The 18095-nt window shown below is 44.8% G+C and overlaps 2 protein-coding genes and 1 pseudogene across 15 annotated transcripts in view; 2 read left to right on the plus strand and 1 right to left on the minus strand.

Annotated features, from left to right (window-relative positions):
• The window catches only part of PXK (PX domain containing serine/threonine kinase like), an 81070-nt gene extending 70580 nt beyond the window's left edge, over positions 1–10490 (plus strand). For 2 of the 14 annotated variants that reach the window (XM_059161338.1, XM_059161339.1), the window contains exons 18-19: positions 7918–7942; positions 9196–9391. In XM_059161338.1, coding sequence (XP_059017321.1) covers positions 7918–7942; positions 9196–9391 — 221 coding nt within the window. Of the gene's footprint in view, positions 1–2768; positions 2840–5395; positions 5434–7917; positions 7946–9195 lie in introns of those variants that run through there. The other 12 variants (XM_059161329.1, XM_059161332.1, XM_059161327.1 and 9 more) reach the window with 9 other exon arrangements.
• A 686-nt stretch (positions 10491–11176) lies between these two features.
• Positions 11177–17130, minus strand: PDHB (pyruvate dehydrogenase E1 subunit beta). The gene is made up of 10 exons (XM_059161340.1): positions 17023–17130; positions 16890–16943; positions 14870–14977; positions 14716–14778; positions 14580–14615; positions 14154–14439; positions 13428–13538; positions 12815–12906; positions 12018–12159; positions 11177–11718 (listed from the first exon to the last, which is right to left on the minus strand). Exons 1-10 carry the CDS (start codon positions 17062–17064, stop codon positions 11573–11575), a joined length of 1080 nt encoding a protein of 359 aa, XP_059017323.1. The 5' UTR covers positions 17065–17130; the 3' UTR covers positions 11177–11572.
• Positions 17131–17719: 589 nt separating this feature from the next.
• LOC131826078 (small nucleolar RNA U3) lies at positions 17720–17795 on the plus strand (annotated as a pseudogene).
• The last annotated feature ends 300 nt before the right edge of the window (positions 17796–18095 follow it).

Consider the following 18095-nt stretch of genomic DNA (forward strand, 5'->3'; position numbering starts at 1 on the left):
TTGAATTAGTATCTCTTTTCTGACCATTTTGCATGCCTCAGAAAAACACTGGTGGACCAGTATTTCTTTTCACTTCTTAAGGGAACCAGATGCTCTCAACATCAGAGGAGCTGGTTCTGGCTTTCAGAGCTTGTCAGCTGTGCTTGGAAGAGTTGCTGCAGCTCTCTGGAGGGAGGGTCACTGCCTGGGGCTGATTTATGAGTTGACAGTTCCATATTCATCAAGGCCTAAGGCAGCACCAAGGAGCTATCAAGAACTTTTTACCCATCTGCTCTCAAATCTTCTAACTGACCTTTCTGAGAAAATGACAAGCAAGTGTAAAGGGAATAGTTTGCACAGCTTACTTCTGGCTGGTGGTATCTCCTCTTGCTGACTGAGGGTGGTTCCTGGTGGCTTGCTGCCGAGCGTTCTGGGCCAGGACTCGTTTTGAGGATCCAAGTACCTGGTTCATGGGAATGATATTCTTTTCCCTGGCCGACTTTATGAGCAGCTTTTACAAGAAAGCCCCCAAATACTGTTCAAGAAAGAATATAGTCTTCTTTCTCTTGTGTAGGGGTGACTTGTATAGACTAGTCAGAAATTTCTGGAACTCCACTGCCCAGATCATGTTCAGCCATTTAATGGAAGAAAGGATATTAATTTCACACCACTTAGACATTTGAAGGAAATTGAATGAAGAGTGAGAATCCATAAATGCTTCTTTAATGCACGAGATGTCTCTTTAGTTACACAGAGCACCTACTGGTTGTGGGACGTTAACTTCCAGTTCTCATTTTTAAATGCCTTGGGGAATTATCAATCTATTTGGATTTTTTCGAGAACCCTCTGATTTTACCTGTGTTTTGAATTCGAGCTATCTCATACTGTAGCAGGTTTACGTGAGATGAGGACATTTTTAGAATGAGAGAAGAAGGGATCTTTTGTAATTGGAGGCAATGTTGGAAAAACGTTGAGGTGAGTGGGAGCGGCAGGGGGCTTTACTGTGAATTTGATCAGACCTGTTCTGAAAGGGAGTTGTAAGGATTGAGCTGGAAAACATGTGAAGACCCAAGCACAGAGCCTGGCAGAGGTGGTAGGTTCCCAGCAATTATTGGCTCCTTTCCTTTATCTCCTCTCATGATTTGTTGATGAACGGTCTCGGCCCTGAAGACTCTACTCTGACCTCTGCTGGGCACTTACTGTAATGCATCTCTTAAAAATGATAAGCATTCGCTTGTCAACCCAGCATTTCAGGCCTTAAACGGTGAGTTTATTCATTCAGTTACTCAGGATGCGTTGAATGAGAGCTTGCAATGTGCTGGACACCGTGGTTGGTCCTGGGTTACAGAGATGAATAGGGCCCTAGTTCGTGTGGAGTTCTTTTTCCAGTGCCTCTCAAGAACTCCAAGAAATAGACATTATTAAACAAGTGCTTTCCTTGGGGTCCAACTCTGGTAATTTTTCTACTCCCAGTATTTCCCCTCTTTCAGTAGAGAATCTCTACCTGGAAAACTACTGCACCAGCTTCTGTTCTGTGCAAGGCAGAAGGGAGCCACAGACAGGTAGTGGTTTGGTGCTGCCGTGCCCGTTTGCTGCTCGGTAAATCCTTGTTGCTGGTTTGCCTGGGCTTGCCCTGCCTTCAAGGCCACTGCTGGGTGAGAGCAGACGCCCAGCCTACGGGTGGCATCTTCTGGCTGGTCGGTCCCTGCCTAGACTGATCCTCCTTCTAAGACAGGAGGCCAAGCTTCTCAGTGGGCTCATCTTTCTCACTGCTTCTTTGCACGCTGCCCATCTTGTTGCTGGAATCACATTTACTCCAATTTATGTCTTTATTTCTAGGTCAAGTTTATCATTTTAAAAAAAAAAAAAAGGCATGCTTATCTGGGAACCAAGTGAAGAATAGTGTCTTCTAGCTTTATGATAAAAGGCAGTTTTCTCAATAAAGGAAGGAAGAATCTTCACTTTCAAGGAAAGTATTCAACTAACAATTCCTGCTCAAGGTAGCTTCTCAAACACAACTCAATCTGGGAGCCCTTGGGAACTATGCTTTGGGCCAGGGAACCTAAACTTGAGGATGAACACTTGCTAGTTCTGGGACCTTGGGCAAGACAGTTGGCCTCCCTAATTCTGTTTTCTCATTTGTCAGTGAGGATAGTAACAGTGCTTGCCTACAGGAGTTTTTATGAGGATCCAGCACATTCCACGTGTATGGGGTTAGAACAGCACCTGGCATACACAAGCCCTCACTACACTGTTCCTTATCAGGAGACCTTGATGAATCACTTTACATGTCTGGGTGTTGGCTCCCTCCTCTGTCAAAGGCAAAAAGGTCAGAATTAAGGGGAGACTGTCTCATTGTCCCTTCTAATCAAGCATACTGTAAATCCACTGGGGATCCCGTTTGCTCAGCAAGAGATCAACTTAGGCAAGTTCCGTTGGCCACATTGTCTTCCTCCCGAAAAATGTCAGCCTTAAGCCCGTTTGTGGTAGCTGATGGTGGTCTTAGGCTCCGTGACTTTTAGTATGGGGCAGAAGGACATACGATGATAAGCTAAGCGGTCTGCCTCTCATGAGCTCTCTCCAGCAAGCAGGTAAGGGCTGGGGCCTCCCACATTCCTTACCGCCCCTCCTGCCATGGCTCCTCTTCCTGAGGTCCTTACCAGATTGATGGAAGAAATGCCATTTCCCTAGGTCTGCTGGTCATTCCTTTGGGAGGAGTGAGATTCTCTAAAACTTCTGCTTCAATTCTTATATTTTCAGTGAGACCATTCCTTTCTTTTCTGCTGAAGGTTATACTTCCTGCCTCTGGAAAGTCACTCTTTCAAGAGCTTTAAAATTCTTTGTCCTGACTTATTTCATGGTAAATATCCCCAACTTGTGTTTACACTTTGTATTCCTAGAACTGAGTAGTTTAGAAGGTCCCAGTTTATACACACACACACACACACACACACACACACACACACACACACACCACCCTGGCACTCTCTTTGGGAGTAGATAGGCCTGACATCTTGCTATTGGGTGTGTGTGTAGTTTCTTTTTAAAACAGGTGTGCAAAAGAGTGTTTTGGGAAAGCTAACTGAGAAAAGACCCTCAACGATTGTTGTTGTTTTTAATAAGCATATCTAACATATTTTAGGCATTTACTTTGTGCAAGGCACTGTTCTATGTAATTTAAAGTCATGGTTTGATTTGATCCCCATGAATACCTTCCTTTCCAGTGAGAGTAGTTCCTACTAAAGCTCCATTTTAAAGGCAAAGAAAATGGAGGCCCTAGTGAGGTTAAGGGATTTTGACCAAGGTCACACAAGTGGGGGATGCTAGAGCCAGGATCCAAACTTGGTTCCGACCTTGAACATTTACAGGGTTGGTTTTTTTTTTTTTTTTAAGATTTTATTTATTTATATGACAGACAGAGATCACTAGTAGGCAGAGAGAGAGGAGGAAGCAGGCTCCCTGCTGAGCAGAGAGCCCCATGTGGGACTCAATCCCAGGACCCTGGGATCATGACCTGAGCCACCCAGGCGCCCCTACCTGGTTGGTTTTGATGGAGTGCCTGTTCTCTAGGGTGCACAGTAGGGTGTGTGCTGTTAAACACTGCTCTGTGGCCTGAAAAGAGCCCTGAAGGTAGAGTCGGAGCACTCTGGGCCAGAGTCCTAGCTCTGCCACTTTACAGCTGAGACCTTGGACAAGTAATTTCCATTCTCTGAAGCTGACTTCTAAAAGAATTCCTGGTCTTTATTAGGTTGTGTACACCACATAGCTTTATAAGCAGCGATGTGCTATAAAGTGGAAGCCATGAATGACCCGCAAGAGAACTCTAGCCCTTTTGCTTGCAGCTAATAATTTAAAGGAAGTCATTTTGGAGAGAAAGCTGGCAATTCATAGAAAACTCAGGTGTCAGAATGAGTGGGGAGAGAGGGAAGTTTCAAATCTAGAGAGCTGACGAGGGAAAACAGAGCCTTATGGGCACAGAGTGACTAAAAGCTTGAATAATAGGAAGGATGATTGAGAATAAGTAAGACACAAAAAAGAGATATATTTATTTAGAATGTTGGGAATTTCCCGACTCTGTCTGGCCAGGTGAAAGTCTGAAACCCATTCTTGGCTCAGAATCCGTGTCTCCGGCCATATGAATTGCTTCTTTTTCTCGAAACCTCTACACACATACAAAGCAGTTGCCATCTTTGGGATGAGCAGGTCGGCCTTCAGTGTTTCTCTGAAGAGTGTGTTGGCTCTGCTCTCCTGCCCTCTTTCAGCCCTCCTTCCCCACCTCCACGCCCAAGGGGGTAAGGCTGGTGTGGGTAGAGGTGGCACAGGGCAGAGTGTCCCCAGCATCCTCCCAGAGCTGTCCCTGGGGAGTGGTCAGCCTGCCCAGCCCCTCGTGGGCCTCATTTCTCAGCCCCTCTGCAGACAAAGCGATTCTCCCCGTTCATCAGGAACTCTGGGATTCTGTCAGGAAGAGCATTATCCTTCACATTTACCCTGGAATCTAGTCAGTTAAAAGGAAGACAAGAGCCATGTTTGCCTGGCTTGTTTTCTCTTTAATAGTTTTATAGCCACAAGTAAGCAAATGTCACTCCCTGCCCAAATTCAGCCTGTAGAAGGTGGCCTTGGGGGAGGTGTGACTTGCCCCTGCCCAGGAACTCCGCCTTCGACCTTCCCTGTGCTCGTGCTCTTCCCAGCTTTAAAAAGGCAGGTCTCCATTTTAGATTATAGAAGATTTGAGGAAAAGTGATGAGTTCTAGTTTTTCTCCCTTCTTGATAAGCTGTCCTTATTTAGCAGTAGAACTAATTGCACTTCCTGTACTCACTCCACTTTGGTGGGGGGCGGGGATTAAAACCTTCACAGGTCTTCTGAAGTAAGTGTTGTGCTTATAAACAAATAAAAATCCCATCTAGGGGCACCTGGGTGGCTCAGTGGGTTAAGCCTCTGCCTTCGGCTCGGGTCATGGTCTCAGGGTCCTGGGATCGAGCCCCACGTCGGGCTGTCTGCTTGGCGGGGAGTCTGCTTCCCCCTTTCTCTCTGCCTGCCTCTCTGCCTACTTGTGATCTCTCTCTGTCAAATAAATAAATAAAATCTTAAAAAAAAAATCCCATCTAAATGGCTCCAGGGGCAGGGACACAGAAAAAAAGTATGAAGAGGAAAGCGATTATCTGGCAACTCTGTTAGCACGTTGACTCGCTGATTACTGTCTGAGCCTATTTTCCGTGTTCTAAAATAGTCACCGTCTTGTTTACAAACCAGTGCATTTTGCAGTGAAGTGGGTCTTAGCTTGGCAGTGAGAAGAATCAGCATGTGGTGCAGACTAATATTTTGCTGTCTCTTACTATTTGCTTAACAGACACTGAAATCTGAATAATGACATGTGTCCCCTCTCTCTCTCTCTTTCTCTTTCTTTGCTGTTTTCAGTAGAGCATGCACCATTTTGAACGTGAATTTTCGGTAAAGTAAGCTATACTGATTTCTCTAACTTTAAAGATGCTCTGTTTCTGGATGTGAAATGGGGCCCAGTGTGTGGAGATCGCAGAAGTGATGAACAAATGGGAAAGCAGATTTGGGACGATTTCCTTATCTGAACATCTAAACGAAATACAGCATCTTTAAAAAGCACCCAAATGACTTCATCTACATTCATTTCATTTTCACCATGACCTTCAAAATCTTCATTTCCACTCTGATTGTAGTTTTAAAACACAGCTCAAAACCTGCAAATCAACTGCATGGCATTTTGTTATATTTTCATTTTGGAAAGCAGGATCCCACAGTGTTGGTGCAGCAAAAATATTGGTTCCCTGTTACTCTGATGCAGGGAAAGAGTGTTAGCTGGCTGAGTTCTTGATTTTAGGAAGACAGTTCACCGGCTTTTATAACGGACAGTAGGGAAAAACAGTTCTCTAGAATATCCCTACTAATTCTTGCGTTGGGACAAGAGTGCAGCCTTCTCATCTACCTGAGGAAAAATACAAAGGCAGTTGCCAAGAGCTGGGAGCGCAGTCTGCTTCCAGGGGTCACTGCTATCTGCTCCCTCTCGAGGTTGGCTAGCAGGTCTGGTGTTGGTCTGGTGGCCCTGTGGTCTCCCTGCTTCTATTCGCAGACCACAAAGACAGACCTGCAGAGACTTGTAGATGGCCCACTGCTAAAACTGGCCCCAAAGAAAGGGCAGTCCCCAGACGTTCTTTCGCCAAGGCTGGTGAGGGTCTTTCTGGCAAGGCTTTCCACCCTAGATCTAACTGAGGCTCTGGATTGCCAGGTTCTCAGTTTGGTGAATGAGATTCTGGGGAGGATAGAGTAGCTGGCTTTGGGATTTTTGACTAGGAGTAGGTAGGATGGAAGAGAACTGTTTCGGAGCATCCCTCATCCTGGGTTTGGAAGCCAGTATTTTTCAAAGCTGCGTGAATTCAGTTAGCAACCAACATCCCCCCCTTTAAATTTTTAATTTAAATTCTAATTAACCACCAATGTAACAGAATCTGTCTGGTCTTGTCTGTGGCCTGGGGGTAAGGGCTGTTGGGACCTGTTGGCGGGGAGGAGTCGGTGGCTGTCAGGCCTGCCTCAGGCCACATAGCCAGTTCTGAATTTGACCCCTATCAGTATTGCCAACTGTTAGAACGTGTTGTAGCTTAAGCCCCCACAAACTTTAAAGGAAGCTTGTGGACTATAGAGAAGGTAAAAAGAAAAGGCCAAAAAATCTTGGTGTTGGGCCTGCAGTCAGTGGCTGAGTCCCTGGGTCTGTTCTTGCTTCTTCTACTCCTGGTCTTCTAACCGTGGACTTCCTCCCCACTTCCAGAGTGTTCTGAGCTGGCAAGATGAGGTCTGGCCTTGCCCTTGTTGTACACCTGAATATCAGCCCTCATTGTCTCAGGCCCAGTAAGGAAAGTGGGCCTCGTGGGACCGTTAGGCCCTTTGGGTCTGGTCCGGCCTCCTGGGGACAGATGCCAGGGTTACTTTGTTCCTTACCCTTGGATGAACAGCCTCTCTTTTGGCACAGACCTTCAACGTCTCATTTGCTTTATAAGCACAGGTTACTCTTTGACACTTGGGACCGTCTATTTATTTATGCTACCTACTTATTCAAGGAGATTCATTTAAAGCCATAACAATCTCAAACTTTATGTGGAAAAATACAGATCCAGGTACTAAATATCACCCCCAGAGTATGGGAATACTCTGAGATAGTCAATTTGCACTTTTAATTTTGAGTGGCTGGTAATGCAGCCAAAGTTGAGGTTGGGCTCCTCATGAGGGCCAAGCAGATTTATTCTGTGCCAAGAGGCAACCTAGATCCAGGTCCAGCAGCTGAGACCCACTCTAGCTAGCCTACCAGAGTCCCAGGCTGAAGGGGTAGCAGGTCTCTGAATGGCTCTTCTGTGCCTTTAGCACAAAACCAGTGCTATTGCAGCCCAGAGCCTGTCTTCCCTCTTGGAACCTGCAGTGCCTCTTCTCTCCGAAAATTCTGGAGCCCCTTCTGATACACGGCAGGCACTGAATGTCAAACCCAGATGCTGGCCAGTGGGCGGCACTGCGGAGTCACCTGCTGGCTCCTTGGGGCACTCTTGGTGCTGCTGTTGAGTCCCAAGAGCCTTCAGAGACACCCCCTTCCTCCTGGGATTTCACTGGCCACTCTCCAAAACCCTCTTCTAGCATGCTTATTCTCTCTGCTCTTCTCACCTCAGCAAACATTGTGGGTTTAAAGTCCTTTTTATCTTTGTAACCCTGTAACACACAGCTGCGAACATTTTTCCCCAAGTCATCCTGGCAGAGAACATACTAGGACTTCATTCATTGGTTGTTCCTATGTAGTACCAGTGAGAATTACATTTTGTTCATTTGTCTGTATTTAGTGTTTATTCATATTGCTGTATTTTCACCGTTTGAGAATTCTAAGATTGCAGAGCATGAATGTATGTGTCTGTGTGATTCTTTAATTGCAGCTGGCTTAGGTTTGAGTAAGAGATGAAGGTAAGTGGTCTTCCATGAAATACAAGACTTTGAACTGTTATGTGTCACGCTCGGTGAAAAGGATGCTCTTAGCTAAATACTTGGTGATCCTGAACCACTTAACCATAGACACTCAGGTGGTGAAGGGTGTGTTTACTTGTTACCAGCACAGCTGGGCAGCAGGTTAGAGGGGAGGGACACCTAACAGGATGTGTTGCTGTGTAGACCTAGGAGGGGCTGAGACTAAGGCCAGAAACAGGGGAGTTACCGAGAGCTGCAGGATTCCCAGATGACAGGACACGTAACTCTGCCGCACCAGCAAGTTCTTTAAAGCAGGTCTTTGGATGTATTCAGCTTTTATTTTGTCCTAGGAGAGTAACTCATTCATCGATTCAAAACTGTAACTGCCACGTGTTGGCATGCCTGGACGCTAAGGGAAGCTTTAGATATGTGTCCAGTTCCCTTCTCTTTGTCCACTTGGGCGGAGTCGCTCCTGATGCTCAGCGAAGGTGTAGGGTTATTGCAGCTCCGTTCTGTTCCGGGGTGAAGCCCCGTGGAAGGAAGGTCCCGAGGAAGACTCCTCGAGAAGACTGTTGCCAGGGAGAGAGCCTTCTGCCCCCTGCTTTGCGCTGCTAACAGTTACTAGCATTTTATATTTCTTTAATGCAGCCTAATAGAAAATGATTATTCAAGACACACGCCCCTGGGGAACCCTCAAACCCAGCAGGCACTGTTCTTTGCCTAGCATCCTGAGTGGCTTGTCATTTTCTGTTAAATCACATCCTTCAAATATTGTGTGTGTTGGGGCAGCTAAAGAAATGTTCGTCCTTTGTCAGTGATTGATACTCAGGTAGCCCAACTCTGTGCATACAAATGTCTGTCTTGACTTACTGGCTCAGTAGGTGCCCCGGACCTGCCTGAAGCAGCCGATGGAACTTTTCTTTGGGGACCACTGCTAAAATTTGGAAATGGAGTTAGAGCCTCACCTATGCAGGGAGAATGTCACTGTGTAGAGTTTCATATCATCTATGATATTCAGTCTTAGATGACTTATTACCTGGGGGAAATGGCAACCTTTAATTAATTCCCCTTTGATGCTTCTAGTTTTCTTGTTCAGCATTTAAAAAAAACCACATAGAACTGGGTATCTTGGTCCCTCTGCAGGAAAACATTGGCAGGCTCGTCGAAGTCCCTTCTACCTAGGACTGAGCAGTAGCATGTGTGCCGGGGGGGTTGGTAGAGATGATACTGACTGTCCCCTTTCTCTGTCCCCCACCCAGGGATGTCTGCATTACCTCCACCTCCTCCACCTCCGCCTCCACCACCAGCAGCTCCCTTGCTTCCTGCGAGCACAGAGGCGCCTACACAGCTCCTGCCCCAGGCTGTGAATGGTGTGAGCCGCGGGGCCTTACTCAGCTCCATCCAGAATTTCCAAAAGGGAACTTTGAGGAAAGCCGAAACCTGTGATCATAGTGCTCCTAAGATCGGCTAAAGCTTCGTGTTTACATTTGGAGGGAAAAGTTCTTTGTTTTTTCCTCCCACCTCCAGTCCCTGAAGTACTCTCTCCGGATGAATGAGCCAGGACAGCCACTTGCTGTCTTGCAGATGCTTGTACAAGAAGCTTCTCAAGAGGGGAATATTCAAATAGAATAAAGTCAGGCTGGCATTTCTGCCTTAAGAAATATTTATTTTGCTCCTTTATTGCCATTTTAAAGGAGTCTGGTTCATCCTCTAATGGGCATCTTTCGGGGGCAGCAGCATTTTGGAGTCAGCCTTTTCACTCACTGAAGGAAAGGGACACAAAAGCAATGACCACGTCCAGTCACAGCAGTGAATGACCTTTGTGTTGCAATCCCTCCTCTCCCATCAGACAGCTCCCAGAAACGTTCCTCTCATTTCTCTATAAAGCATTTTCTGGTTATTTCTTAGACAACTCCCATTTTTGCTACCTTATTTCATCTTAGACATTATTAACACTGTAGTCTGAAGCCTAGTTATGTCGTGGAGTGAGAGAAGCAACTGAGTTCTTCCTTTTCCATTCGGATAGACAGGCAAGTCAAGTCCGGAACCCTCTCTAGGTTCTAACAGGAATACCATTGTGGTTATAGAACTCAGGGCTGTGAAAGCAACCACTCGACTCATAGTTCCTTTTAGTTAGAGTATATTGGACAGGCAGAAAATGTTAAGATCAGGAAAAGCGCTTTCCGGATTAGAGGATCTCCTTAATCCTCAGCAATAAAGTCAAGTTTGTGGTTTGGGGGGGGTGGGTTATTATTACAACACAAGTAAATTTGGCATCCACAGAAATCAGTTCTGATTTTTGAAAGATTTATCCAAATACATCATCTTTCTAATGTTACTCATTTATTAGATCCTTTATCCTATTATTTGTTTAAACCCTTAAATAAATTGCACTTTAAAGGATTATCAGTAATCCATTTAAAAATTCAAATACACACATCAGTGTTGGTTACTATGCAGAGAGAATGTCATTGTGTATAGTTTCATTTAATCTGTGATAAATGTTCAGCTGTATTTTTTATTAAAATAAACTATGTCAAGAAAATGTGTCTGTAGCTTGGCTAGGCATTTGAAGTGGGGATTTTTTGTGGGAATTTTTATAAAAAAATAGATCCATACAGTATTTCTGGTTTCCTTCTTACCTACCTGATGTCTCCTTTTTGTCATATTTTCCCTCTTAATTACTAAAAGCTAACAATCCTGTCTTGCTATTTAAATTAGGCACCCTTTGTATGCTTCTATAACTAATTGTGTTTTCTGTCTCAACTTTTTTTTTTTTTTTTTAAAGATTTTATTTATTTACTTGACAGAGAGAAATCACAAGTAGACGGAGAGGCAGGCAGAGAGAGAGGGAAGCAGGCTCCCCGCTGAGCGGAGAGCCTGATACGGGACTCGATCCCAGGATCCTGAGATCATGACCTGAGCCGAAGGCAGCGGCCTAACCCACTGAGCCACCCAGGCGCCCTCTGTCTCAACTTCTAAAGAGGACAGCATATGGTAGAATGTCTTTTTTGGCAATGGGAAAAATATTTGACATGAATTTTGGTTTATTTGGAGGGGAACCCGATTACAATTGGGCATTTGAAGAGTCTGTGGACAAGTTCCTGTTACAAATGTGATGGCAGTTTAGGTGATTAGTGTTGCTCATTTCTTAACAGAAATTCTTAGCAGAATTTTAAGACCTCCACCCACCCCATGTTTATTACTTCAAGAATATAAAATTACAATTAGTCATATTAGGAATTCTTTTATTCCTTATCAAAACAATTTAATAGTAAATGTAGATGATAGCTTTTACCTTTACATACAGGTTGTCCTTTTTGGATACATATTTCTGCAAAACTCTGCCACATTCATACCTGTCCTTATGAGAGGTTAAAATTTTACATTAGCCTTATTCAAAGAATGTGGTGATTGTAACAGACCAGAAAAAAACCCCATGGAGTCTAGGGCAGGAGAGGAGTTTTTTCCACATACAAGCACATTTAAATTCTTCCAAGTACAAAAACATACGTGTTGTTGCTTTAGAGATAACTTTATGAATCATAAGGTCTTACAGTACAATCCAGGTCAAGTAGACAGCAAGTATTTTAAGTAAATCCCAACGACTTGAAATTCAAGTCCAAATTAAATATTTAATGTTTTCTTTATTGCAAATATGATGTCTTTAACCTGAGGTATAGAGTTGTCTTCTAGAATCTTTGCATAAGGCATGGGGACGTCAGCACCAGTGACACGAACTGCAGGAGCATCCAGGAAATTGAATGCAGGGCCTAGGAGAGAAGGAGGCTAACTGAGAGGCAAGAAAAGCCACTGAGCACCACTACCTTCCCATAGGAGGTATGGCTCTCCAAAAGAGAGAAAATTCTAAAGGAATACTCATTACCAGGACTGTTTCTGGCTTTTTAAAAAACATTTACTCCTCCCCCACCAAAAACACCCATCGACCCAAATGAAAAATGCCAAGGTGACAAGTTAAGACTATTGGCCTAGCTTCTAATCTCTGTCCAGTATCAAGGTACACACTATTTATTACAGTTTGAGTATTCTAGAACCAGTTTCTCTGAAATACCTTCCATGATCCTGGCACAAACTTCAGCTCCTACTCCAAACTGTGGCCAGCCTCCTTCCACAGTTACAAGATGATTGGTCTTCATGACACTGGCTTCTATTGTTTCAATGTCCATTGGTCTGATGGTTCGCATATTTATCACCTAAACAGACAACATAGATATGATTTGTAGAGCCACTGCACCACAAATGTAGTCTCATCCCCGTAATACCACTCCCTCTCTTACTTCCTGTTAATCTCTGGGTCTAGGAAGATCGAATCTGCCTATCCAAGAACAAAATGTAAAACGGGAAATTGTAATTAAAATGAAAATCTTTATCTCTACCACAAGTGGTTAAGAATTCACTTATCCTCCTTTGCTAACTTACTTCTTGTCAAAACAACTAATAACTACCAACTGACTGCTCACTGTGCACCAGGTGCTACACTGTGTGATTCCCACAACCACCCCAAGGGGACAGTAAGTGTATTCTCCTCAGTTTACAGCTGATGTGGCTGAGATTAAGAGTACAGATCTTGCCCAAGTGTAACCAGCAAGTGGCAGGTCCTGACGTGAAGGAGTTAGACCCTGATTTCTAAGTCTGCCCCTCTCCTGAACTCCAGCTCCAAGGCTGGATTCCAACTTGAAAAAGCAGGTAATACTGTAACAGATCTAGAACCTACACAATAAAAAGCTAGGTATTTGCAAAGCAAGATTTTACACTCAGTTAACCTGTTAAAGAATTCAAACTCTTATTTCTGGGTCTTAATTTTAAAAGGAAACTTTCTGATTTTTCCAGAAGTGAATGTCCACATACCTCACATTCAATTCCCTCTTTGGATAGCACTGTTGCAGCTTCTAAGCAGTGGCCCACAGGTCTTGAATGGGCAACTACAGTTATGTGTGTCCCTGAAACAAAGTGGTCACAGATCAGAGGCCAGGTTGAAACCAAAGATGCTGTACTGCCCCACAGCCACTGTGGCTCTTGCTCATTTGTAAAATCTTCAACTCAACTCCATTCCAGGGAGGTGAGATGAAATACAAATCTACTGGACTGAGAATTAGGAAGCATAAATGTATAAGCAAAACAGGACACATTTTCTTAACTTGATCTCATCCTATAATTTCCTAATCAAAGTAAAAGGCAAGTAACTTCAAGAATGAATTTGACTAGGTGCGTCTGGCAGGCTCAGTCAGTTAAGCATCCAACTGTTGGACTTAAGCTTAAGTCATGATCTTAGGGTAATGAGATTAAGCCCTAGTCAAGCTCTGGGCTGGGCATAGAGCCTGCTTAAGATTCTCCCCCCTATCTCTAGCCTGCCACTGCTGACCTTCCCCCACCTCTAAAAAAACAAAAAAAAAGAATTTGACCAACATAAATACAGGGGCTAGATTACAAATAATATTTAAGATGTACTAAGTGCTCTTACCTTGTCTTTCTATTTTGGCTTTTCCAATGGGAATCAGAAAATCTTTTGACTGAGCTTCTGAGGGTAATTCAAAAGGAACTCCATACATCAGTTCATTCTCTAGCACCACCACTGAAAAATACAAATATTTAACAGAAGTAACTACATGACCAAATGTATATACAACACTATGACTCATTTTGCAAAAAGTTTCACTGTGAAAGTAGGAAGCCTCACAACTATTGTGTCTAGTAGCCTTGAGAGGATGGTTTAGGTACCAACATTTATATTCTGGTCAATCCTAATTTTATCTATTGTAGTTAAATCAGCATTGTAGGTACCTAGCAGGCCCCTTTACAGTCAGAAAAGCAAAAACAAAACAACCTTTTTGAAAACAGTCTTTACCATATCTCTAAATCATTAATTGACTTTTTTTTTTTTTAAAGATTTTATTTATTTGACAGAGAGAGATCACAAGTAGGCAGAGAGGCAGGCAGAGAGAGAGAGGAGGAAGCAGGCTCCCCACTGAGCAGAAAGCCCGATGCGGGACTTGATCCCAGGACCCTGAGATCATGACCCGAGCCGAAGGCAGCGGCTTAACCCATTGAGCCACCCAGGCGCCCCATTAATTGACATTTTATATGATATATCTAAGCCTAACTAGAAGCTTTAACGGCTTCCCTCCAGGCAAAGATTGCGACTTAGTTCTTTAAGGTTCAAAAGAGACCCAAGGGTCATTCTACTGACCTGGATTATTATCCCGAATGGCTGATTTAATAAGTCCTTTTGCATCCTCTGAATTCCAGGGGCTGACGACCTTTAGGCCTGGGCAGTGCCCATACCAGGCAGCAAAGCACTGTGAGTGCTGGGCAGCCACTCCTGCTGAGGCGCCATTGGGCCCCCTGAAGACTATGGGCACAGGCTGAAGGCCCCCCGACATGTAGTAGGTCTTGGCAGCTGAGTTTATAACCTGGTCAATGGCTTGCATAGAGAAATTGAAGGTCATAAATTCACAAATGGGCCTCAACCCAGCCTGTCAAATCAGAAACAAAGATCTTTGAAAAACTGAAAAGTGATAAAAAGTGGCAACCACTCCAAAATTCAAACGATATTTTTAAAAGGTCATGTTAAAAGAAGTATCTTTGGATGAGATTCATAAAGAGGATTCCATACCATAGCTGCACCCACGGCAATTCCAGCAAAGCCCATCTATAAGTAAAATATAAACACAAGTGAAAATGCATAAAAATCAGAACAGCGTACACTTTAACATGCCCCTGAAAGGTCCGCTTCCTGATGGAAGACTTACTTCAGATATGGGAGTGTCTATGATCCTCTTATCTCCGTATTTCTTCCACAGGCCTCGACTAACCTAAAATTACACGATGATCTCATTACTTTTAAGTGTATATGGGGGCCAAAAGCCACCTCAATGTATATTGCTTTATTGTATTTTGGGTTACCTTATATGCCCCATCATACTGGGCAACTTCTTCCCCAAGCAGAAATACCTTCTCATCTCTTTCCAGCTCCTCATCCATACCTTGGTTTATAGCATCACGAACTGTCACCTGTCACAGGTATGGGGAAAACAATCAACAAGGATTACTGCAGAATTATCTCAGATACTACTGAGGTTCTCTCCTTTTATAATTACCTAGGTTGCCTACAGCACATAATATAAAAACTATCGCTAGAACAGGCTTCTCTTTAAAAGTTCAAAGAATTAGAAAAGTAACATTTTTATCATACAGCCTCACTGGATTTGTTAGTGAGTTTACTGAACTTTTTTTTTTTTAAAGATTTTATTTATTTATTTGACAGACAGAGATCACAAGTATGCAGAGAGGCAGAGAAAGAGAGAGAGGGGAAAGCAGGCTTCCTGCTGAGCAGAGAGCCTGATGTGGGGCTCAATCCCAGGACCCCGGGGATCATGACCTGAGCCAAAGGCAGAGGCTTTAACCCACTGAGCCACCCAGGCACCCCCCGAACACTTTTTTCTTTTTCTTTTCTTTTTTTTTTTTTTTTAAAGATTTTATTTATTTATTTGACAGAGAGAAACCACAAGTAGATGGAGAGGCAGGCAGAGAGAGAGAGGGAAGCAGGCTCCCTGCTGAGCAGAGAGCCCGATGTGGGGCTCGATCCCAGGACCCTGGGATCACGACCCGAGCCGAAGGCAGCGGCTTAACCCACTGAGCCACCCAGGCGCCCCCCGAACACTTTTTTCTTGATGTGCCTCTAAACTTAACAAAAATCTCTTTATTGGCCAGACCAGCTCATAAGTAGTTTCCTAAGTAGAAATTATACTGGGTTGTTTATTTCCACACTTGGTATAGCGTGGGACAGAGAACTGTTAAGGACGCCCATATAAAACTATGTTTTGAGCACTCACTAGGTACCAGGCACTTCCAAACACTACCTTCAGAATCTACAAGTTATTTTACTAAACAGACTGGCAGAATCCTCTAATAAAAAAAAAAAGGGGAGAGTGGGAAATTCCTCAAAGAGTTGAACACAGAATTACTATATGATCCAACAATTCCAATTCTAGATGGATGCTCAAAAGAAATAAAAGCAGGGACTCAGACACTTGCACACCAATGTTCTCAGCAGCATTATTCACAAATCCAAAAGGTGAAAACACCCAAATATCCATCAACAGATGAATGGATGAACAAGATGTGGTATATGCATAAGACAGAATATTAGCCTTAAAAAAAGAAATGAAGGGCGCCTGGGTGGTTCAGTGGGTTAAGCCTCTGCCTTCGGCTGGGGTCATGATCTCAGGGTCCTGGGATGGAGCCCGGGCTCTTTGCTCAGCGGGGAGCCTGCCTCCCTGCCTACTTGTGATCTGTCAAATAAATAAATAAAATCTTTTAAAAAAATGAAATTCTGACACATGCTGTAACATACGTGAACCTTGAAAACAACCATGCAAAGTGAAATAAAGCAGACCTAAAGAACAATGTAGGATTCCACTTACAGGACGTACCTAGAATAGATAAATTCACAGGCCCAGAAAGTGCAATAGAGGTTACCAGGAGCTGGGGGATATGGGAAGTTCCTGTTTAAGGGGTAGAGTTTCTGATTGTGATGGTGACAAAGTTCTAAAGACGGATGGTGGTGACGGTCTCACAACGCAGTAATTGGACTTAGTGCCGCTGAATATACACTTCAAAATGGGAACATTGGATTTATGTATTTTAGTACAGTAAAGATTTAAAAGGCGGGTGAGGGAAGAAGCGTCAAGTCTAGTGTAGTCAGACCGCCCCACAGATTCCCAATGAGCCTGGCGGGGGTGATATGCTGGTGTGTCCGGTGCTGGGTCCCAACAGAAGCACGACGAATCCCAGGCTGGACGTCGGAATCCGTAGACTCCAGGGCCCGCTGCTGTCCCTCTCCCCATGGCGCAGGCGCGTCCCCCGCCTCCGCCCGGAGATGGACGGCCCCCTCCCTGCCCCGGCGGGCGTCCAGGCCACTTACCTGCAGCGCCGCCGGCGCCGTCCGGTGGAAGCGCCTCCTCAGCAGCCCGGAGACCTGGCGGGGAGAGAGAAGACGCTGAGAGGGGACGCAAGGTAGGCAGGAATCGCGCGCAGGCACGCGTGCCGCTGTGTACCTGTTCAAGGGGTCTCCGCATCAGGCCAGACACTGCCGCCATCTTGACTGTGTCCTCTAGCCGTCGCCGAATGACAACACAGCAGGACCGCAGTCTAGTCAGGCCCCGCCTCCCCCGCCAGCTCGAGCCAATGGCAGGGCGCGGCGCCTGCGTGCTCTGCCCATCCCCTCAGGGGTGAGGGGCCGAGGGGCGGGGCTGAGGTGGCGCGTGGGGTGGTTCCACAGCTGTTTCTCGGGTGGACTCTCCGAACTTCCTCGAGAGCGGAGGTTGCTGCATTGCGGGCTGCGTGTCGGGGACGCTTTCATAAGTGGTGGTGCTTGAAGCACGGAGACGGAAAGTCAGACTCTAAGGAACATAACTTGAGGCTGTTAGGTCAGCCTTTTGAGGGCACTGAAACCCTCAGGGCACCAGAGGTCGCTTGCGCACTCTAGTGACAGGGAACTTAACCACATTAGGAGCGAGTCCGGTCTTCCGCGACCGCGCTCAGTCTGTTCCCTGGAATGCGAACCAGAGCTTTCACTGATGCATTAAGCACCTACTGTGTGCCAAGCATTGTGGTAAGCGCTTTACAGCTCCTTTAATTCTCACAGGAACCCTCTCAGGTGATTGCTGTTACCTCCAGTTGTCCTCAAGTCACTTTGGGTTGTCAGTCCTCACAAAGTCTCAGAAAGTCCTTCATCCAAAATTTTCAACCTTCAAGACTATACTTTCAGGGATCATTTCTATAGTTTGTTACTAGAGAAGTTTCTCTGAATGTGTAGAGTACCCAAAATTTTCAACCTTCTATGGGCTTGACCAAATTATTGATTGATTGATTGATTGATTTATGGCTTGGGCATTTCAAACGAGATTTATTAAGAGGGATTTTTCACTCACCCTCCCTTTTCAGACATAATTTAAACACAGTAAAATGCGCATTCCTACCACCTCAAAGTTCCCTCCATGTTTCCTCCCAGTCATTCCCCACACATCACCTGCACAGGGAACCACAGATCTAATTTCCATCATTGTAACTTAATTTGCCTGTTCTCGAACTTGAAATAAAGGCAATTATAAGACGCGTACTCTTGTGT

The sequence above is a fragment of the Mustela lutreola genome, chromosome 2 (assembly GCF_030435805.1).
Source record: "Mustela lutreola isolate mMusLut2 chromosome 2, mMusLut2.pri, whole genome shotgun sequence".
Classification (NCBI taxonomy): domain Eukaryota; kingdom Metazoa; phylum Chordata; class Mammalia; order Carnivora; family Mustelidae; genus Mustela; species Mustela lutreola.